The sequence below is a fragment of the Pan troglodytes genome, chromosome 8 (assembly GCF_028858775.2).
Source record: "Pan troglodytes isolate AG18354 chromosome 8, NHGRI_mPanTro3-v2.0_pri, whole genome shotgun sequence".
In the NCBI taxonomy this organism is placed as follows: Eukaryota; Metazoa; Chordata; class Mammalia; order Primates; family Hominidae; genus Pan; species Pan troglodytes.
The window spans coordinates 98,545,348-98,565,782 of NC_072406.2; the positions used below are offsets into that span (position 1 = coordinate 98,545,348).

The 20,435-nt window shown below is 55.8% G+C and overlaps 1 protein-coding gene across 3 annotated transcripts in view; it reads right to left on the reverse strand.

The window, feature by feature from the left end:
* The window catches only part of GRID1 (glutamate ionotropic receptor delta type subunit 1), a 779,753-nt gene extending 765,292 nt beyond the window's left edge, over positions 1-14,461 (reverse strand). The window contains exons 1-2 of one of the 3 annotated variants that reach the window (XM_063781959.1): positions 14,385-14,461; positions 11,443-11,598 (exon numbers count right to left, since the gene is read on the reverse strand). Coding sequence is in view for 2 of the 3 variants with exons in the window: in XM_016918777.4 (XP_016774266.2) it covers positions 11,443-11,598; positions 13,812-13,890 (235 nt within the window). In the remaining variant the exon portion in view is untranslated. Of the gene's footprint in view, positions 1-11,442; positions 11,599-13,811; positions 14,294-14,384 lie in introns of those variants that run through there. The other 2 variants (XM_016918777.4, XM_016918780.4) reach the window with 2 other exon arrangements.
* Between the last annotated feature and the right edge of the window lie 5,974 nt (positions 14,462-20,435).

Below are 20,435 nucleotides of genomic sequence, written 5' to 3' on the forward strand. Positions count from 1 at the left end.
GCTGTCTTCCTGGCTTGCAGATGGCTGCCTTCTTGCTGCATCCTCACATAGCAGAGAGACACAGCAAGCTCTCCGGTGTCTCTTCTTATAAGGCCACTAATCCCATCATGAGGGCCCCACCCTTATGACCCCATCTAAACCTAATTACCTCCCAAGGCCCTGCCTGCAATGCCATCACATTGGGGGTTAAGGGCTTTGACATAATATTAGGGAAAACAGACATTCAGTCTATAACACTTCTAGACCTTCCCCCAGTCTGGCCTTGGCTTTGCATGGCCCCCTCAGCTCTGGACACAAGAACTCTGGCATCTGCTGACCTGTATAGCTGAGACCCCAAGAGGGCCACTCCCTGGGGTGGGCAGGCAGACTGGCTCCCTCTCATCCCACTAGCATGATGCTGAGATGCTACAGGGGACACTGACAATGAAAAAACACCTAAGGTGCTGTCCACAGCCTCCTCCTGACCTTGGCCAAGTTAAGTGACCACCACTGCAATGACCATCCCATTGGATGATCTCTGAGGGCCCTGGGGTCAGGCCTATACATCTGAGGCCAGGAACGTGCCCCAGGAGGGAAAGGAAAATATGTTTATTGAGTGTGCACTACAAACTGCCCTTAGAGCTGAGGATACCACAGGGAACAAAAGCGACCGAGTCCCTCCCTCCCCACAGCCCACAACCTCCAGAAGACATCACCGACAAGTCAAAGGAAACACAAGGCAAGGGGAGCACATGACCAGGCCAGTCTCCTGTGGGTGCTGGGATGCACCCTGAGGATGCCACCTCCCAACTGGGACCTCACGTGAGTCCAGGAGGAGTCTGAGGGGGCCAGCGGAGCTCCGAGCAGCAGCTGGAAGTCTTGGCTCTTTCTGCTAAACATGCCCAGGCAGCATGGGTGTCTGCAACAGTCTCCTTGTATGTGTATGCATGTGTGTACATACACATCTGCTCAGCACTGCCCACCACACCAGAGCCCCCAGAAGCCCTTTGGAGGGCTGAGCCATCACACTGCTGGACTGTCCAGGGCACCTATGGCCATGTTCCTCCCATTCCAGCAGTGTGATGGCTCAGCCCTCCAAAGCCTTTATCAGGTGCACAGTAGATATGCCCTGAGCTGAGGCTCAGGTCCCTTCGCAGAGCTGGGCCCCAGCAGCAAGCCTTGGGCCAGCTCCAGTTGGGGTTCTGTGATAAGGAGAGACCCACCCTCAGCTCTCCAGGCCCAGGCTGGCAAACTGCAGGACTTGGGGGTGGCCCACGGGGTTGTTTTAGTTACAAGAGCCCTGTGGGAGAGGTGAGTGAGGGCAGGTACCCTGGGAGCCTCCTGGGACACAGGAGGACCAGCATTGGATGTTACAGCCATGGCAGGGAAGGAGTTAGGAGCCCTAGAGCCCAGCCGAATCAAGGCCACCTCAGCATCTGACACTGGCCACTGGAGATGGGGCACTGTTGGGAGGGGGGCTCGGCCCAGAGCTCAGGTCAGGTCTCAGAGCTTTGAGCCCAGAGCCCAGACCAGAGGCCAGAGTGGGGCCACTCCATGGCTCACCACACCTCTGGGCACTCAGATGAAAAGGCAGAAGGCCCACGGCCCCAGGCCAAGAGCGGACCCATGGCAGGACCTCAAGTCTCCACCTTGGACTGAGAAGGAAGAGCACCATGGGGGACAGAGAGCAAGAAGATGGCCTTCCAGGCCAGGCCAGGACCCAGTTTATAGGGGCACAGGCCACAGCAGAGCCAGACCATGGGTGGGCTGGGCCCAGAGCTCCAGGCAGCAAGGCCGGTGTCTCAGCCCTGACCTGGGGGTTGCTAGCACCCAGACAGGACCCAGAGACCAAGAGGTGTCGTGTACCTTGGCAGGGTCCCAGGAGGATGGAAAACATGGTGGCCGGGACACAACAAGAACGAATGCCTGCTGAGCATACTATGTGCCGGCACCCACGCCCTCAATGGGAGAATGAGCCCCAAGGCGCTAAGCACCCCTCTCTCGGGCGCCATGGTGGACTGTTGCTCACCACAGCCTCCCTCCTGCTGGCCATACGTCCTCTCTAGATCCACCACCACAACCCCAAGGCAGGCCCATTTCACAGATGTTGAGACTGAGGGTCAGAGAGGGAATGCGATCTGTTCAAGACCACACAGATGATCAGTCAGATTTGGGAACTGAACCCACACCTGCCTGACCCCTTTCCACCAAATAGAGCAAGGTAGGCCTGCCCTATGGCCAGGTCCCGGGGAGGCAGGGGCAGGCCAGTGGGATTCTGGCCACTCTATGCACTCAGAGCAGACAAGGCCACAGTAAGATGGAAATACCGTGCCGTGACAGGCCACAGGTTCCCAGAGCCCCAGCCTATACAGATGGCTCCGAGCAGCCTCCATATGAGCCATGTCGTCAACACTAACCTCCTTCCCTGCTCTCTTGAGACACCCAGAATGGCTGGGGCTCAACTCCAAGCTGCACATCTCCGCCGCCCTAAGTGGGGCCAAGGCTGTGGGAACGTGCTCACACTGCCCAGCCCAGAACAGGAAGTGAGAGGAGGACAAGTCTCCACCACAGACCACTCAGGCTAGTAAGATCACAGCCACCTCCACCTCTTCACCCAGCCACTGCCCTGTGCTCACCCTGGGCTGGGCTATTCTAGTGCATTTCCTCAACTGATCCTCTCAGCTGTCCTCTATTCCATTTTACAGTCAGGGAAACCGAGGTTGCCCACCCAGAGTCAGAAAGCAGAGCAGGGGTGGGAGCCCCAGTCTGTGTGAGACAGCCACCACACTCCCGCCTCTTCAGCTCCTGGACACCCCACGGATGCTCCAGTGGAGGCATGGGGAAGGGCCAGGCTGAGCACAGTGGGGGACCGGGGTGGGCCAGGTGGAGATGCAGTCTCAGAGCCCAGCTGCCTCATCTAGGGTCTGTCGAGGGATGAGTGTGAGGGAAAACTGGAAAGATGGGGCCATCAGGGCCACATGTCCCACACCTGGGTGGAGGAGAAGGGGCAGCCTGGGCTCAGGACCACCCTAGTCCCCCAGCTAACACCCCCCACCTCACCCACTGGTAACCTACACTGCCTACAGCTTGGACCTAGAAACGGAAGGGGCATCTCATACCCTCCAGACCACCCTGCCCACACCTCAGGCCCAGAAAGGGGAACTCTGGGTTCTCCTTTCTTCAACCGTGGCCATCTGCCAGGAAACTGGCTGTTTACAGGCTGGGAGGAAGGGCTCAGAGAATCTAGCTGAGTTGTTGGACACAGACCCAGCTGTCTTCCTGGGCCCAGTGCCTGTCAGAGAGGGCAGCACCCCAGAGAAAGGGGCTGTCACAGGCCAGCAATGGCAGAGAGATGCGTGGTCTCTGCCCCAGCCCACTGCCATTAGCAGGAGAGGGCTGCCACTTCGTGGGGCAGCAGGGGCAAGGCGTGGGAGTCTATATGAGGGACGGGGCCACAGGGCTGAAGCCGTGGAAAGTGCAGACTTGCCAAAGTCCAGCTACGGGGACAGGGGGAGGTCATGGGTGCTGGTCCTGTCAGTGGCTGGGCAGAGAACCCAATCTTTACCTCATGACTAGCTCAATGGTCCTGAGAGCTGGGCTTGTCCAGGCACTAGTTTACAGAGCACAAGATTGGCAGACATGGAGAAAAGCAGAGGTGCAACCCCAGCCTAGGCTGGGGACCCAGGCTTCCTAACTTCCCAGCACATGGAAGGGCTGCCCAGAGGTCTGCAGAGGAGGGACAAGTCGCTGAGTACACAGTGGGGTATCAATGGGAGCCACAGATTCTGCCCAACTAGCATCCTATACCCAAAACTGTTTTTTGCTTTTTGTTTGTTGCTGTTATTTTAATGAAACGCCAAGGAAATAGGAGGGCTATTTAGCCATGAATGGGAAAGAGGCAATTTTGTTGCTCACCAGTTGTTTCCAGTTCTCTCTGCTTCCAGGCACATAGTAGGGCTGTGCTTCCTGGCTCCCTTGTGACTGGCTGTGGCCACATGGCTGGTTGTGGCCAACGAGTCATAAGCAGAAGTGATGTGAGCACATCCAGGCTGAGCCCCCCAGAGCTCTCTTTCCCTCTGGCACAGCAACTGGCAACAACCAAGTGAAGTGACCATGAGGGACCAAGCTCCCCACTGACCAGCAATGGACACACAGCAGGAGCAGGAAATACTGTGTCATGAAAGCTGCTGGGAGTTTTGGATTGTTTGTTACTGCAGCATAACTTAGTCTCCCCTGACTCATACAACGGGAAACACGGAACAAAACCAAAGGGTGGAGACCCACAGGCACAGCCATGGGTAACCAAGTGTAAAAAGAATCACATCCAGGGATGGAATGGGTTAGAAATTATCTGGGAAGAGGCAGGGCAGAAGGGATGCTCTGAGTTGTTAGGCGACAGCATTTCCTGGGCAGTAGAAGGCTCAGTGAAGAGGGAAGACAGCTGCTATGAGGACAAAGCTAGAGGATTTCAACCTGGCAGCTACAAGAATTGGGAAAGAGAGTCTGTCTGCCATTACAAGAGGTGACTGTGAGTGCTGAGGGACAGCCTTAGCTGGCCCCCAAGAGAAACCTGGAGAAATGGCTCCAGGAGGAAAATTGTCAAAGTACTCATGTCCTAGACCTAGAAACAAAAGGGGCCACCTCATCCCCTCCAGTCCACCCTGCCCACACCTCAGGTCCAGAAGGGGAACTCTGGGTTCTTCTTTCTCAACCATGGCCATTGGCCAGGAAACTGGCTGTTTCTGGGCTGGGAGGGAGAGCTCAGAGAGCCTAGCTGAGATGTTGGACACAGACCCAGCTGCCTTCCTGGGCCCAATGCCTGTCAGAAAGGACAGTGTCCCAGAGGAAGGGGCTGTCACAGGCCAGCCCAGGACTAGGAACAGCAGCAGCTCAGAGGCAGTATGACCCGTGGCCTCTCCCACACGCCTGGCATAAGGTGTCCATCTGCTCACTGCCAGTTAAGTCCAACCTCCCAATCTAGAGGGCTAAGCCATGGCAATAAGGAATGAAGGGAGCCTCTTGAACCCAAAATTTGAGGAAGTGGGTGGTGCCGGAGTGTAGTCTATAAAATGAGAAAGTGTGTGTGACCTCATGCATATGTGCACGTGTGTGTGCTCTTGAGTACAGGTGGATGTGTGTGTGCCTGAGTATATGCATGCATGTGTGTGTGTGTTGCACATGCCTGTGTGTGCACCTGCACAGGAGTGACTCCAGAATGAAGGAGAACCCTGACACCTGTGAGTTCAGCACCCTGACACCGTGAGTTCAGCACGGGCTTGTGGGGAATCCAGAGAGGGGACCCAGGGCCTAACTCCAGACTATCAATGCCTGCAGCCTCATCCACAGCTGTTATCACTGGCAGTAGCCCTTGAGGGGACCAGGAACAGCAGCTCTCTGTGGGACCCCGGGCGGCAAAGCAAGATTGACTTCAACGAGGGCCTTCCCTTGGGGTGTAGGTAGGCATGGGCCTAGACGGTGAGGTTCTGAAGAACAACCTGCTCAGGCAGAAAAGAGGCCCTGGGTCCAAGCGGCAGCACCAACTTACAGTCTGACTATTCGAACAGCAGTTTCCTCCAGGAACTTCCTTATGCACAAGCAGCAGCCAAGCCCAGGAAAAGAAGCTGACATGTCATTGGAGAACACAGGCAAGTCTGTGGAGGCTCCACAGGCTTACAGTGTGATGCTTCCAGGGTGAGCTTTGTAGAAACAGAAAGGAAACATAGCCATCCATCCCAAGTGACTATAGCAGGCCCAGCGAACAAAAGAGGATGCCCAGCAGTAAGCAAGAGTGCAGTCAAGCATGCAAAAGATTATCAGGGTGGAAGGAAAGTGGAGGTGGACAATGCACATTGGGCACAGACAGGTGTGCCAACGTGGTAGGAGAATAATGGCCCTCAAAGATGTCTACATCCTAATCCCCAGATCTGTGAATATGTTAGGCTACATGGCACAGGTAGCAGACAGCATTAAGCTTGCAAACCAGCTATCCTTAAAATAGGGAGGGCCGGGCACGGCGGCTCACATCTGTAATCCCAGCACTTTGGGAGGCCGAGGCAGGCGGATCACGAGGTCAGGAGATTGAGACCATCCTGGCTAACACAGTGAAATCCCGTCTCTACTAAAAATACAAAAAATTAGCCGGGCGTGGTGGCGGGCGCCTGTAGTCCCAGCTACTCGGGAGGCTGAGGCGGGAGAATAGTGTGAATCCGGGAGGCAGAGCTTGCAGTGAGCCAAGATCATACCACTGCACTCCAACCTGGGTGACAGAAAGAGACTCTGTCTCAAAAATAAATAAATAAATAATAGGGAGATTATCTGGGATTATCCAGATGGGCCCAATATAACCACAAAGGTCCTTGAAAGAGGGAGCCAAGCAGAAGAGTCAGAGAAGGAGATGTGATGACAGAAGCCAGGTCAGCATGAGAGGATGTGAGAAGGCCTTGACCCGCCATTGCTGGCCTTGAAAATGGAGGAAAGGGCCAGGGGCTGAGGAATCCAGCAGTCTTTGGAAGCTGGAGAAGGCCAGGAAACAAATCTTTCCTCCAGCCTCCAGAAGGACCCAGATTTTAGCCCAGTGAGACCCATGTTAGGCTTCTGACCTGCAGAACTGCAAGAGAATAAACATGTGTTGATCTAACCAACTAAATTTGGGGTAAAATTTGTTTCCACACCACAAGAAAACTAACACAGCTGAGAGGATGGGAATAAGGGGTCTACAGGCATCTTTAGGAAGACACGGACATCACACTCAGAGAGCCTCTGACGGTGTCTGGTGAGGCTGCCAGCAGGACTGCAAGAGCGTGGCCTCGATGGGACCTACAATTCTCTATAATTCTGAATGGAAGCCAACGAAGATGCCGGAAGCCATCAGAGCTAGGGATGGGGAGCCTCTAGCAGAATGTCTAGATACCAGTGTGTCCAGTGAGGGGCAGGGTGACCACCTAGGAGGTAACGGATATAAACTGAGCAAGGCCTCCAGATGGGCACCAACAAGCTCTCTGTGTTTCATTTTTATTTTATTTCATTGTTTCATTCTGTGAACCACAAGCTATTCTTGGTAATTTTTATGTCTTCCTAGAATCCTTTTGTGCTTATGATAACTAAAAGGAATATTGCCTCACTCGCATGCATTTCTTTTTTCTGCCTCTTTCCTAAACTGTTATCCTTCCACACTGCGACAGGTATATCTACAGCATATCTAATAACTCTCGTCTTTTACTCACAGTAAAAAGTAATGCTGGGAAATGAGAAGACTCGTGCTCAGCCAGTTCTTTTATATAAATTATATGCATTTATATAACCTCCTACTTGAGCAAGCACTTTACAACAATCTGAAATTTTTTTTATTTAACAAATTAGGATCTCTTTTAGTATCTAGAAGACAAATTTTCACACTATTTGTTAATATGGACTTTGCCAGCTAAATCTAAGATGCAACATTTTAGATTTAAATGTCCTTTCTGTGTTATTTGCTAACTTTCAATCCTTATCAAATGGATATTTTATTGTGTGATCCATTGTTTTCCATATATTGACCAAATGTCCTAAAAGGCAGTGCTTGTAAGGAGCTTGTTAAAAGTCATCCTGAAGAAATTGTAAGTATAAATCTTAGGACCAACATATCCAGGCCGAGTTTCTTGTTTTGTTCAGGAATATTTGATTCTGCATATCTCAGCATAAATAGTTCCCTTTTTTAAAAAAAAGTTTTGAATATTGAGAAATGTATGCAGTTACTAGAAGTAATGTTTACAAATAGTTCCTAGTGATTTCAGAAAAGGCCAATGATGTTAAATGGGAAAAAATAACAGGATATAAAACTGAACAGAATGGGAGCTCTCAAAATGTATAAAATACAGTGGTGGGGGGAAGACTAGAAGGAAATAACACTAGTGCAATTCAGAGTGATTTTGTTCTGCCTCTTGACACTTTCCTGTACCTTCCACATTTTATATAATAAGCACACATTGCCCTTTTTCTTTTTTATATTTTTATATTAATACATGCTCATTGCAGCAATGCATTTCTTTTATAATCAGGGAAAAAAGTAAGAGCTAAAAATGAAAAGGTCAGTTTAGGTCCTCTCTCAAGGAATTCACTAGCTTAAAAAAATAATGTAGCTGAAAATATCAACGGCCTCAAGAGAAGCTGAGATGGATTCACAGTTGGGTCAAGGAACGGAAAGGGAATTACTGTTTACAGAACACCCACCGCAGGCCTTATGTAGATGATTTACACATGTCTCATCTCATTTAATCCTCACAATCCCATGAGGCAAATCCTATGATTATTCCCTTTGAACAGATCTGGAAACAGAAGCTCAGAGCAGAGCTCCAGGGTCACACCACGAGTGAAGACAAGCAAGATGGGAACTGAAACTCTTTAAGCTCCACCAAGCTCTTATCACTGCATGGCACTGCCTCTCAGACCAAAACAGCGACAGCACCACTCCACTGAGAGGTCACTGTGGGCTTGTCCAGTCAATGATGGAGATCAAGCCCCCATCTGCCTTTGCTCTCCATCCCTGACCACTCCGCTACTAAAAGTCTTTTTCTTTCCTACTCAACCTGTATCGACAACCCATGTCCTGCTGCAATGGATGTCCAGGCCCAGCAGTGAGATATAAGGCATTCATCAAGCAGGAATCAAGCCCAGTGATGGAAAAGCACCCCACAGAGTACATCCAAGGAAGGACATCCAGAGAGCTGAGCACCTGCAGCAGAGCCCCAGGCAAGGGAAAAGGAGGCTGCTGAGCACTGCTCTGCCCCTCACAAAGGCCTTCCAGGGCAGGCTCCTCCCATCCCTTGTAGGCATCCAAGGGCTATGCAAGGTCACAAGATAACAATGGATTTCAGTCCACCAGACTCATAAAATGAAAGTACATGCCAGCTTTCACCAGCACAAACTCTCTGGGCAGCAGGCAGCCCACCAACAATACCTGGCCAGTGTCTCTCTCCCTAGACAACTGTCAACCAAGAATCTAACTCCCTAGTTCCAGACATGCAGAAACACTCACTCTCACACCCCACAGAGACTGTGTCAGTCTGCCATCCTTGGAGCCTGACACATTTTTCCAGCTATACAAACAGAGAAACCAAGACCCAGAAAAGGCCCCTGGGTGGAACCTTTGTCCCCAGGACAAAGTTGCTTTGGGGCGCTTACAGGTTGAATCACCCATAGCTATGTTTTGTTTGGCTTGTACTTTGTTGTTTACATTATTTTATTAGTTGGCAATAGCTTTAAATCAAAATTTACATTAAGGTCCAGATTTGGGGCTCCTCTTAAAAAAATAAATCAGCACATCTACAACAGTAGGATTTTCACGCCCAATGGCAAAATCTGTTAAAGCTGTGTGACAGCTTCTCCTTTTAATGGAGATGACCTCTTCAGACCCTGTACTCCAGGTGCCACAGGAACCAGCTGCCCGGTTCATCCTTGTGTGTTACCTGCATGAGGTGGCAACCTTGTGCAAGAGCATCATGTTTAGTCCCTGGGGAACTGCTGATGGGAGCAGACGGGCATCATTCAGGGGCAAAATGAATGAGCTTGGATACTCAACACTGCAGAGGGGAGCCAACAGAGGTGTGTCACCAGACATGGAACACAGGCAGGGTACCCACCACACTGTGAGCTCCTGGGTCCAGGAAATATGTGCTTCCAAACTGTGGCTTCAGCTCCCAAGCACAAAGAATGAATGTCAACAGAGATGGGGTTTGTGGAGCCAGTGTCAAGGGAACAGGTGGCACTGTGAAAGTTGTAGCTTGTCACCCCAGGTCCCCACCCCATTTAGGGTTCCTTCCACTAAGAAGGCCCTGCCCTCCCCTGGCTGGAGCCCACCCCAAGCACCTGCAAGGAGCTGTGATAAGGGCACACTGAAAAGAAGTCCAGAAGCAGGGGGCGTCTGGAGACAGAGACTGCTGGTGGGACACGACCAGACACCAAAGAAGGGCAGGAATTCCTCTTCCCTGTACCTCAACAGACATCTGACAATGGACATCTGTCACAGCTGGAAGCAGCAGCTCCCATAATAGGCAGTGTTAGCCTCACCCCCCCTAAAAGAAAACACTGGGACTCCCGGTTTGTAAAACCACCTCAAGAAATCCTTGGACCTTCAGTCCCCAGAAGTAGTCCCCGGTCCCTGCCCCCAGAGCTGGCCCCTTTCCTTCCTCTGCTGCACCCAAGAATAGGAGACCCCCAGAATTCCTCCTTCCAACACAACGACCTCCCCAACACCAGCTCTGACCCCCCAGACCCAGGCCAGAGCCATCATCGAGGCATCCTGTCCTTGCAGGCACCGGGGAGACTAGCAACCCATGTGTACCAAAGCAGCAGGAGGACTCTCGGCTCAACGGGCTTGAGGAGAAAGCACCAGCCAGGAGCTCTTAGCCAGCCCACCTCCCACTACACCCACTGCCCCCTCTACACTTCTCTACCAGTTCCTCCAGCAAGGAATCCCTGCATCCTGCGCCACTAACTTGCCTCAGCACTGAGGGGCGCTGGCCCCAGAGTCCCCATGGTTGCGGGGAGCAAGGCAGAGGGAAGGAGAAGGGACTTAAGCCGGGTAAGTGTCAGAGGCGGAGCCTTAGGCCTTAACCAGGAATCTGGAGGCTTGGAGAAGGAACCAGGGTTCCCGAGCTGAAAGGTTGAAGGGGAGGGACTAGCAGAGAGGAGGGAAAGCAGAGGGGGTTGCTGTCGTGAACGCCCTCGCCTCGCACCTGTGGCGCCTGCCGCGGGGCCCGACCGGAGGCAGTGGCTGTGGACAAGGGCGGCCCCGGCGTAGGCCAGGATTTCCCCGCAGCCGGACCGGCCCAGCTCCGCTCCTTTCCTGGGCGAACAGCGCCCACCTCCGGCCCAGGCGGCGGCGCCTCCGCCCGCGGCGCGGACAGCGAGAGAGAAACCGGCTCCTCCAAACCTGGTGGAGGAGCGCTGCAGAGAAGCGCCGGGCTGAGGCTCTGGGGGCCGCGGGGCGCGAAACGCCGCGCCTACCAGGTTATGCCCGGGAGAAGGAGACAGGTCGGGCTCCAGCCGCTGGGCGCTCCTCACCTCGAAGCGAGGAAAACACCGGGCCACTGAGATCAGGGAAGGTGCGCCCGACACAGGTACCCGGCACGCAGACACGCCCACCCCCAAACACCGAGAAACAAAGACTGCCCCGAGCCACGCACGCCTGCGCAGCCCGCGCTGGGCGCACACCCGCGCCCACACAGCCCGAAAGGCGCCACGCAACCCGCAAGAAGACCAGCTCCCCGCGCTCGCAGGCTCTCCGTGCCGGCCCGCAGCGCAGAACAGTCCCGGCGCCGCTGCCTAGCTGGGCCGGGGAAGGCGCGCCACCGCGCATGGCACCGCGGCTGCCGAGGAACAGAGGGTGCCCTGCGCAGCCCAGCTCGTCCCAACCCCTCCGGTGCCCACTGCTGCGACGCCTCGCAGGCCGTGTCCCAGTGGGCCCTGGGCACAGCGGTCACTCACCTTCCTGCACAGCCTGGAACGGGTTGTTGGCCTCGATGACCTTGATGGAGTAGGTGATCTTCTCGCTCTGCAGGATGTCATCGTTGAGGCTCAGGTCGGATACCGCCAACTGGAACACCCTGTCGTCCTTGGCCGCGTTCTCCTCGAAGATGGCACCTGGAGGAGAGAAGGGATCAAGACTGGACCTGGACAAGAACCCTCTCCCCGCTTCCCTTGGCCCGAGGGTCAAGGCACTCGCAGACCGATGATTGCCAGGTGGTGGGAAGTCTGAACTGGGATTTCAGCTTGGCGGGGTAGATTAAGGCTCTCCCATCTCCACCTGCACAGGAATATGTTCCCCTCCCCCCACCAGCCCTCAGCGCACACGTGCACACAGTTGACATGAGTTACACATGCACATCCCACAGGCTGCCACCAGGTCACACACGTGTCTCACAACCAAGGCACCACATGTCCTAGCCATGCTCCACACAAGGGACTAAGCCAAGCTGGGGTGGCCCCAGGCAGCGCCCAAATGCCTTGACATGGTTCCATAAATCCCATCCCAGGAGCCAGGAAGTTCCCCGGGAGGGTGGTGTCCCCCACCCAAATCCCAGGACAGAATGATGGGTCCTTTCTCCATGCACGTCCCCTGCTGAGTGGAGCTGAGCGAAGCAGGTCTACAGTTGGCTTTCCTGCGCAGAGGGGTCTTCCTTAGGCAGGGGCTTCGGATGGCTTGCAGCTTGGATGACTGTGACGCTGCCCGGCCTGGCGCCCTGAGCTCAGCCTCCTACTCTCCATCCTTCCCCACTCCCATTTCCTGTATGTCTGTCGAGGGGAGTGGGGGAAGGGGACTGTGTCCTAGGCGCCTCCACGTTCAGATCTAGCGGAGCTGGGGGTCCCAGAAGGAGCTGCTCTTGAAGGGCTTTCTAGAACCGCGGACAGCTCCTCCAGGGCGCCCTCCGGCTGGCGCTTTGTGCGCCTAGCACAGCTTCCACGGACCCTGCGCTTCCAGCCGAGATCAGTGCGACCAGCCCGAGCCTAGTCCTGCAACCTGGACAGCTCTGGAGTCAGCCACCCACATCCCGCCTCACCAAGCCTCGAGGGTTCCTGAGGTCCCGGAGCTAGGCCCAGTGATCCCTCGAGCTGGGGGCTGGGTAGGAGGAGGGAGGCCCGGATTCCTCACTACACCCGGAGCCGGCGCCGCAATGCTGACCGCGAGACCCGCACCCCTCCAGGGCGGGAAGCAGGTTTGGTCACGGGCCCCTGAGGGGGAATCGTAGCTCTCCGAGCCCAGGCCTAGTCCTCACCACCCCACTCCACCACCCACCCTCCCCGCTTGTCCCGTCCTCCTCGCCTTCAACACCTCCCAACCCCCAGTTTCCCTGTGCTCGCTGGTCTTTCCCAACTTCCGGAAAGACGACTGCGGAGGGACTCCCCCAAAGCGACCGCTGTCAGCCCCCCAACTCGGCCCAACTTCCCGAGATTCCTCCCGTGTTGCTCCCAACTCCCACCCACTCCCCCTCGGCGCGCCCACTCCCCCTCGGCGCGCCCCCTCCTCCTCTGCGCTTTCATCTTCTCTCCCGGTTCTCTCTATCCATCTCTTCCCGCTCAGCATCCCCCTACCCCCCGCTGCCCACGCTTCTTCCCTCGGCTCCCACCACCCAGACCGTCTGGGCCCCCAAGACTTGGACCACGCAAAACTCTAGGACTGTCCAGGATGGGGATGCAGTCGCCACAACCAGATACACACGCACTCACACATACACCAAGGGCTACACAGACACACACCGGAGAAGCAGGCAGACACTGTGTCCACTCTAACAGGCTGACAGACAGTCGTGCACGCACCAACACACGCTCAGATGGCCCCACACACCCCAACACCCTCTCACTGTAACACCGACACCGTGCCAGGCGCACACAGCGACACACGCTGACAACACGCACCCACACACATTCACACACGGTTCCGGTCCGGCCTCTTTGATCTTGCCCTGCCAACTTGGCGAGCCCCCCGCTGTACCTCCCCCTGCCCCCCGCTGCTCTGAGCTGCGCAGAAGGGCCCTCCCGACCCGCCGACGGCCCCGCTAGGGGCGCGGGTCTCGACGCGCGTCCATCCCGGTGTTCCCCGAAGCGTCGGCCCTAAGTGTCGGTAGAGGCCGCGGGGCCCCGCGCGGAGATCGGAGCCCCGGGGAGCGGCAAGCAGCCAGCGGGAGCGCGGCGCGGCCCGTGCACAGCTCCTCCGCCGGGCGGCGCGGCGCGGCCCTTCGGGGGAGCACCGCCCGCCGAGCCCCTCGGCCCAGGGAAACGCCAAGTTTGGACGCCGCGCACCCTCTGCCCCGTTGGGGCCCCCGCCCAGCCTCGGCCCGGCCGCCAGCCGCGCTCACCGATGTGGATGATGGAGTCGGCCCGCACCGACACGCACTGGCATATCCAGGGGAGAAGCCACAGCGTCAGCGCTTCCATGTCCCCCGGGCGCGCGGCTCATCCACCCGGGCCCGGGGCAAGGCCGAGGGCAGCGCGAAGCGGGGAGGCGCTGGTCCCGGTGCAGTCCCGGGCCGCTCCCCGGGAGAGCCGAGCCCGCCCGTGCGTCTTCCCCCGCGCGCCCGCCCCTGCGCCCTGCGCCCGCCCCAGCCCAGCCCAGCCCAGCCCAGCGCGGTCGGGCTCCCGCTCCGGCTCCGGTGGCGGCTGCGGCGGTGCTGGCAGCTTGAGCCCAGGCCGGCGCGGCGGGGGCGGCCCGCGGCTGTGGCAGCGGCGCTTCCCGCGGCTAGAGCGGCTTCGGGGGAGGCTGAGGCGGTGGCGGCGGCGGCCGGGCCGGCGTGGCGGCTCTGGGCTGGCTGTGTGTCTGAGCCCCGGCGAGGAGCGAACTGCGGAGGACGCCCCCTCCCCTCCCCCTCCCCCTCAGCTCCGCTCCCCCTCCCCTCCCTGCCCGCCTCCCTCCCCTCCGCCCTCCTCTCTACCACGTGACTGCGGAGCCTCAGCCTCGCTGCGCGGCTCTCGCCCGCTCGCGGCTCGGAGGGGGCGCCGGGTGCTCCACGCTCCCGGCCCGGGGGACGCTCGGAGACCGGCACAGCGGCGGGGACCGGCCTGGGCTGCGGCGCGCCGAGCTCTGACGGTTCGGGCCTCCTTCTCCGGTTCGCCAGGGGCGGGAGAATGGAGGAGGGCCGGCCGCTAACTGCCCTCGAGGGGCTCCCGAAGCGCCCTGGCGACCTCAGCAGCCGCGCGTCTCGGGTCATGTCCCCGGCAGAAACAGACCGTTCCTCGTGGAGTGGGACCTGGGGAGCAAGAAGAGAGACCGGGGCGGGGCGCCGGGCCAGGCCCCAGGACAGCTGGGGAGCCAGAGGGGGCCGGCCGCCGCGAGCATCTCAGAGTAGAGCCCGGGCCGTGGGCTCGAACCCTGGCTGGCCGCGCGGACCTCGGCGGGCGCCCATCCCCCGCTCCATGGGCAGCGCGCTCAGCCGGGAGTCGGGCAAGAGGCTCGGACTCTGAAGCCCAATTCATGGCCGGAAACCGGCGCAGCCGTGACCGCGGCGCCTGGACGTGAGGAGCCTTCCAAGCGGCCGGCGGGCTCAGACTCCGACCCTGCACGGAGCTTTCATGTGCGAGCCCGGGCGAAGAGCCCGCTCCTCGCGGCCACAGCGGAACAGGGCTCCCTCCGCCTCCGGTGCCTGCCTCGGGCCGGCCACCACCAAAGAGAGCGTTAGGCTGTTGTGGGCTCGTGCCTGAAAGGGACTGGGCTCCATGTGGCACCCCCAAGATTTCGAGGAGACAGCTGAGCTTCCTGGGGTCTGGGACCTGGCAGAGCCTCGTTCGAAAGCTGCTCCTCCAGCAAGCCTGGGAACGTCCCCGGGCCCTGTTGTCCGCGGAGGGGCCCCAGGACTCCCGCCACGCACCAGGGGGAGAGGCTCCCACCACAGCCCTTGCCCAGAGCTCCCAGCGCAGTGGGCGAGGCAGACACCCAACCAGGTCATCTTTTAAATGTTGGGGGGGACTATGAATGAGCTGTGTATGCTCAGATGCCTGGGTTCTGACCCAGCCTGGGAAGAAGAGCAGGGATGACTTCCTGGAGGAGATGACAGTTGTAAAGACTGAGTGGAGGTTCCCAAGGGAGAAAATAAGGCTTCCAGGCATTGAACAGTGGTGAGCCAAGGCAAAAAGAAAGAAGTGTGTGTCTGTATGTCTGTCTGTCTCTCATGTGGCCAGAGCCAAAGAGTAAGCATTGGTAGATTTCACTTTGGAAAGAAAGATTGGAGAGGATGGGCTGTGCAGAGGGGGCCAGTGGAGGCCCATAGCACTGTGAGGGAACACTGGGTGGGCCAGCTCAGCTGGGCAGGGACAGCCTGTTGGAGCGGAGAAGCTGGATTGCAGAAGTATCAAGGAATCCCATGAGCCAGCAAGGTGACTTCCAGGTTAAGGAGGCCAGGGGGCAAGAAGAGAGGAGTGGTCATATGTCATACTTGCCCATGGGAGTGGCTGAGTGTGGTCCTACACACACACACACACACACACACACACACACACACTTCTTCCAAAAACCTGTCTTAGGGTCCTTGAGTAGTGAAACCTGACCCACCCCGCATCTCAAAACCCTCTACGCCTCTAATTCTCATTCCTGCAAAATTCTACCATTCACTGGCTGAAATGCTGTAGGGAGAAGAGAAATAAATCATGAGTTTTATTATACATCAGTTTGGTTCCTACGGGGACTGTCTCCACCTTGAAAGGATGGTGGGCGTGGTCTTGACCTGAAGTCCCTGTGGGTCAGGGACTCTCCCCGGGCCTCCTGTTGTTGGGGGTTCTCCAGTGTGTTAGTACAGTGGGCATGTGATATACCCAGTTAGAAGTTTTTCTTTGATGTATGTTTTGCTAGGTGTAGGTAGCATGATTTCAGTGGGATAAGTATTAAGACCTCCTTCCAAGTATTAAGAAGACAACCCACCAACACATAGTTTTGGAATGATTTCCATCAAGTTCCAGTTTGGATGATGAGGTGGGTGATGAGGTTCCTGTGGCTTGGCATCTGAGGATCATGACTCAAGGTGGATCTCATCTGGAAGTTGTTGACCTGGGGCAACCTCACCTTCTGTCCTGGGTGCCTCCTTCCTCTCCAGCTTCCAGGGTGTGTGGTAGTCTGCCATCCCCATATGCTCATTCCCATATCCTCACCCTGGGACAGTCCACTCAGCCAAGCCAATTTTCCTATCCAGGCTAGAATCCCCTGGACACCTTTTGCGTGGTGACTGTAGGCACTTGCTCAGCTCCTGTTCCTCACAGAGCTGGAAGGCAGGCCCAGAGACCACTGGGGACCTGTACAGACTCACCTTGAGGCAAAATGTGTTTAATCCTCTGCCACCTAAAGTTGGAGTTGCCAGGTTCCAGGGGCATTGGATGTTATTGGTCAGTTGCTCAGACTCATCAAGCCCTTAACAGTTTATTGCTCCTGGCCCAGCTATTCTTGGCCCAACACCCTTATCCCTGATAGCCTCTGGGGCTGCAAATGCCTCTCCAAACCAGGGGAAGCAACTGTACCCAATGAACAAGTTCACCCCTAATGCAAGAATCTAGCTGGAGAAGATAGATTAGAAATCTCTGGGTCATATGACACACATCCACTTCAGAGAGAGAAAAACTGAGGCCCAGAGAAAGGCATCAGGTGAGTTGCTGGCAGGCCCAAGGCTCAGTCCTCTTGGTTTGCTCCTCACTACACAAAGGTGTATTCACAGAAATTAAAACTGAGTCAGTAAATCTTTCTTTTACACAAGCTCAGCCAGCACAGGTGACTGCTTTTTCTAAAGAGTTCTTCAGTTTTACTGATTCTAATTACTTTTCTTTAGCACTTACCACATGCAGGCACTGTGCTCACCACCTGACATCTTACCGAGGAGATGGTCATCCCATTTTACACACAAGGAAATTGAAGGTGCAAAAAGATAAAACTGGGCTCATCAGGAATCTCAACTGAAACAACACTGGACGCTAGTAGTTGGCCACAGAAGCTGTAGGTGAAATGTCAAGGCAGAGAGAGGCCTCAGTGGTCTACTTGGAAGCTACAATCATTATGACTTAAAGCTTTGTCATTCCAGAAATGCAGACCTTTCCTTTCTCCATTGCCTTCTTTCTCATCCCATCCAAAAGATGGACTAAGGAAAGGCCAGCTGGAGTCCTGGCCCTCCAAGTGACCTGCCTCCTGGGCACAATCCTGAGGAGCTACCTGCCTGATGCGGAACCACCAGTGCCCAACCCCTGCAGAAGTGCCCCTCCTGAACCATGCGTCTCCAGGGAGGGCCCAAAAACTCTATCTTCCTCATTCCCTCCTCAGCACAGAGCCCACCAGTGATATGGAAGACAATTCGGCCCAGGCCCTGCCGGCAAAGAAAAATCAAGTCCAAGCCTGGGGAATTTTCTGCAGGCTTTGGCATGGGACCCAGCTGTCCCGTGTACACAGGGTGGAGGCCAACCCAGGTCTTAAGGTCAAGCCCCCAGGAAAGTCTGTAGGCATCTGGGAAGGGGTCTTGCTGCCAGCTTCATCCGTCACTACAGGCTCCAGGGAACCCACTTTCTGCCAAGATCCAAGCTCAGAAAATCTCACTGCTGCCTTCCTCTCTTAACCCATTGGGTTTTTCCTGTTTTCAATTTTTTCTTGGAGACAGGGTCTTGTTCTGTCACCCAAGCCGGAGGACACTGATGTGATCATGGCTCACTGTAGCCTAGACCTCCTGGGCTCAAGCAATCCTCCCACCTCAGCCTCCTGAGTAGCTGAGACCACAGGCACATGTTACCATGCCCAGATAATTTTCTTCATTTTTTGTAGAGATGGGGTTTCACCATGTTTCCCAGGCTGTCTTGAACTCCTGGACTCAAGCAATCCTCCTGCCTCGCCTCCCAAAGTGCTGAGATTACAGGTGTGAGCCACCACGCCAGATTTGTTTTTTGGTTTTTTTTTTAAACACCCTTGTTTATTGCTTATTTCATCTGTTCTCCCAGCGCTGTGTTGGCTCTTCAGTTGAATGTGAATTCTCTGTCTCTACTTTGTCTTCCTTACTACCCTTTCTTGCCAACCTCTTTCATCTTATTTTTACTGTTTCTCAGCTTGTATTTATTTTATGTGATGTTCTTTTATATTACTGTATTTTTTAGTTTACTTTTACTCTTGGTAGCCTCATGGGTTGTTACTTTAAATTTCCCAGGCCAGCAATCTTTTGCATTGCTCATTCTATTAATTCGAGACTTCTATTGATTCATTCCTTGGTTTTCCCGAGGTTAGGGAGAAGGAAAATTCCAGCACCAGCTTGCCTCAGCCACCGGGGCAAGACCCACTGTTATGCCCCTTTGCACCCTTCCCGTGGCATGGTGCAGACACCCACGGTGGGCAGCCCAGGTGAGGGAGGGCTTCTGCGGGCCGGAGCCGTGCCCCATGGGCCAATGAGGAGAAAGGAAATTACACACCGTGTGTCCACCCTAGATAGGAATGCCTCATCTTTCCAGGGCAAGGACCTCTTTACCCCCATTATACAGTCAGGAAACTGGGACTCAGGACTGGGTCTTCAGTCTGCTTAGAATCAACTAGTCCAAAAAGTTACCTGTGTGAAAAACTGCTTCCTTTGCAAAAGCAAGGACCTCCAGAGGTCTCTTTCCTGGACCCAGGCTCTCCAAGCAGGATGGGTGGCAGGACTGAACAGCAGCTCAGGCTCATCTGGGGCTCTCATGCTAACATCCAGGATTCCCCTTGACCCCCTGGAGTCCAACAAGGTTCATCCCTTCCTTAGAACCCTGCAAAGGTCAGATAAGGCAAGCTGGAGTGTGCACAAAGGCATCTCCAAACGCCAAGGGAGAGCAAAGGAGAAGGAAGGCTCAGATCCCAGGAATGACCCCCAGGAGCTGTCATCTCAGTCCCAGGCCTCTGGGGGCAGCCTGTGTCTCACCTCCTGCTAAAGCAGAGATTCTCCAAGTGTGTGCCCCAAAGCCTGGATCTAAGAGGCTCTTCAGAGGAAGCTCGGGGCTTCTGAGGACCCCACTCCACGTCCATAGCCAGCCTTGCACATGGGCGCTCTGAGTCCACCGTTGAGTGGAGAATGGGCTTCTGCTGCTGCAGCTCACACATGTAAAACCACAGCCCTGAAAAGCCTGTCCCAGAGCCCACAGGCTGGCCCAGGCCCTCCCAGGAGACCTGCTGGGCTCCCTGCTTCCCAGCCCCAACGCCTGCCTGGGGTGGCTCTTCTCCTCTCTCTCCAACCTGGGCTCTGCAACTCTGCTGTTTTTGCACTTTGGGGACCACCCTATTCCGCAGGTGACTGGAAGGACTAAGTGGCAGGGTCCTGAATCCTGGCCTGTCTGACCCCAGGGCTGAACTCAGGCTCCTGCACCCTCAACAGTCACTGCCTGACTGTCCCAGAACATGAAGCGCCACAGAGGCTTCTGCCCCTCCCACCACTGCCCAGGGCTCCTCCTGCCCCTGTCGTCTCCTGCTTTGGGTTCCAGGGCTCCACACAGGTTTAGCTGAGACCTTGAGCTGAGTTAAGGAAGGGAGTGTACATTGCAGGTGAAGGGAACAGCAAGAGGAAAGGTATGGAGGTGGAAGCAAGTAAGGGAAGGCTGTGGGGAGAGCAGCAAGGTGGGAAGAAGGAGGCAGCAGAGGTACCAGGGTAGAAGTTGACAGAATGGTCCTGGTGGGAGATGCTAAAGCCAGACATGCTCCTTCCCAAACACATCTCTACAGAGTGAGCCTGGGGTGGCATCATAGCAGCCAGAGACCTGTCAACCATCGTGTCTTCAGTGGACATCCTGGGCAAGAGAGCCACCAATCCACAAAACGGAACTTAAACAGTGGAGTGAGAGGCCTTTGTCCCCTTTGCTACCAGGGAACTCATAGGAGACTGTCCCACCCTGCTTCTACACACAATGCTTTATGCCAGTCATATGTCCTCTGCCCTCCCCAGGAATGAGGCTACAGGTGTCCACACATAGAGTGGGGCCTTGTTGCTCACCAGTCGCCCCCTGCTCCTTGTTTAAGA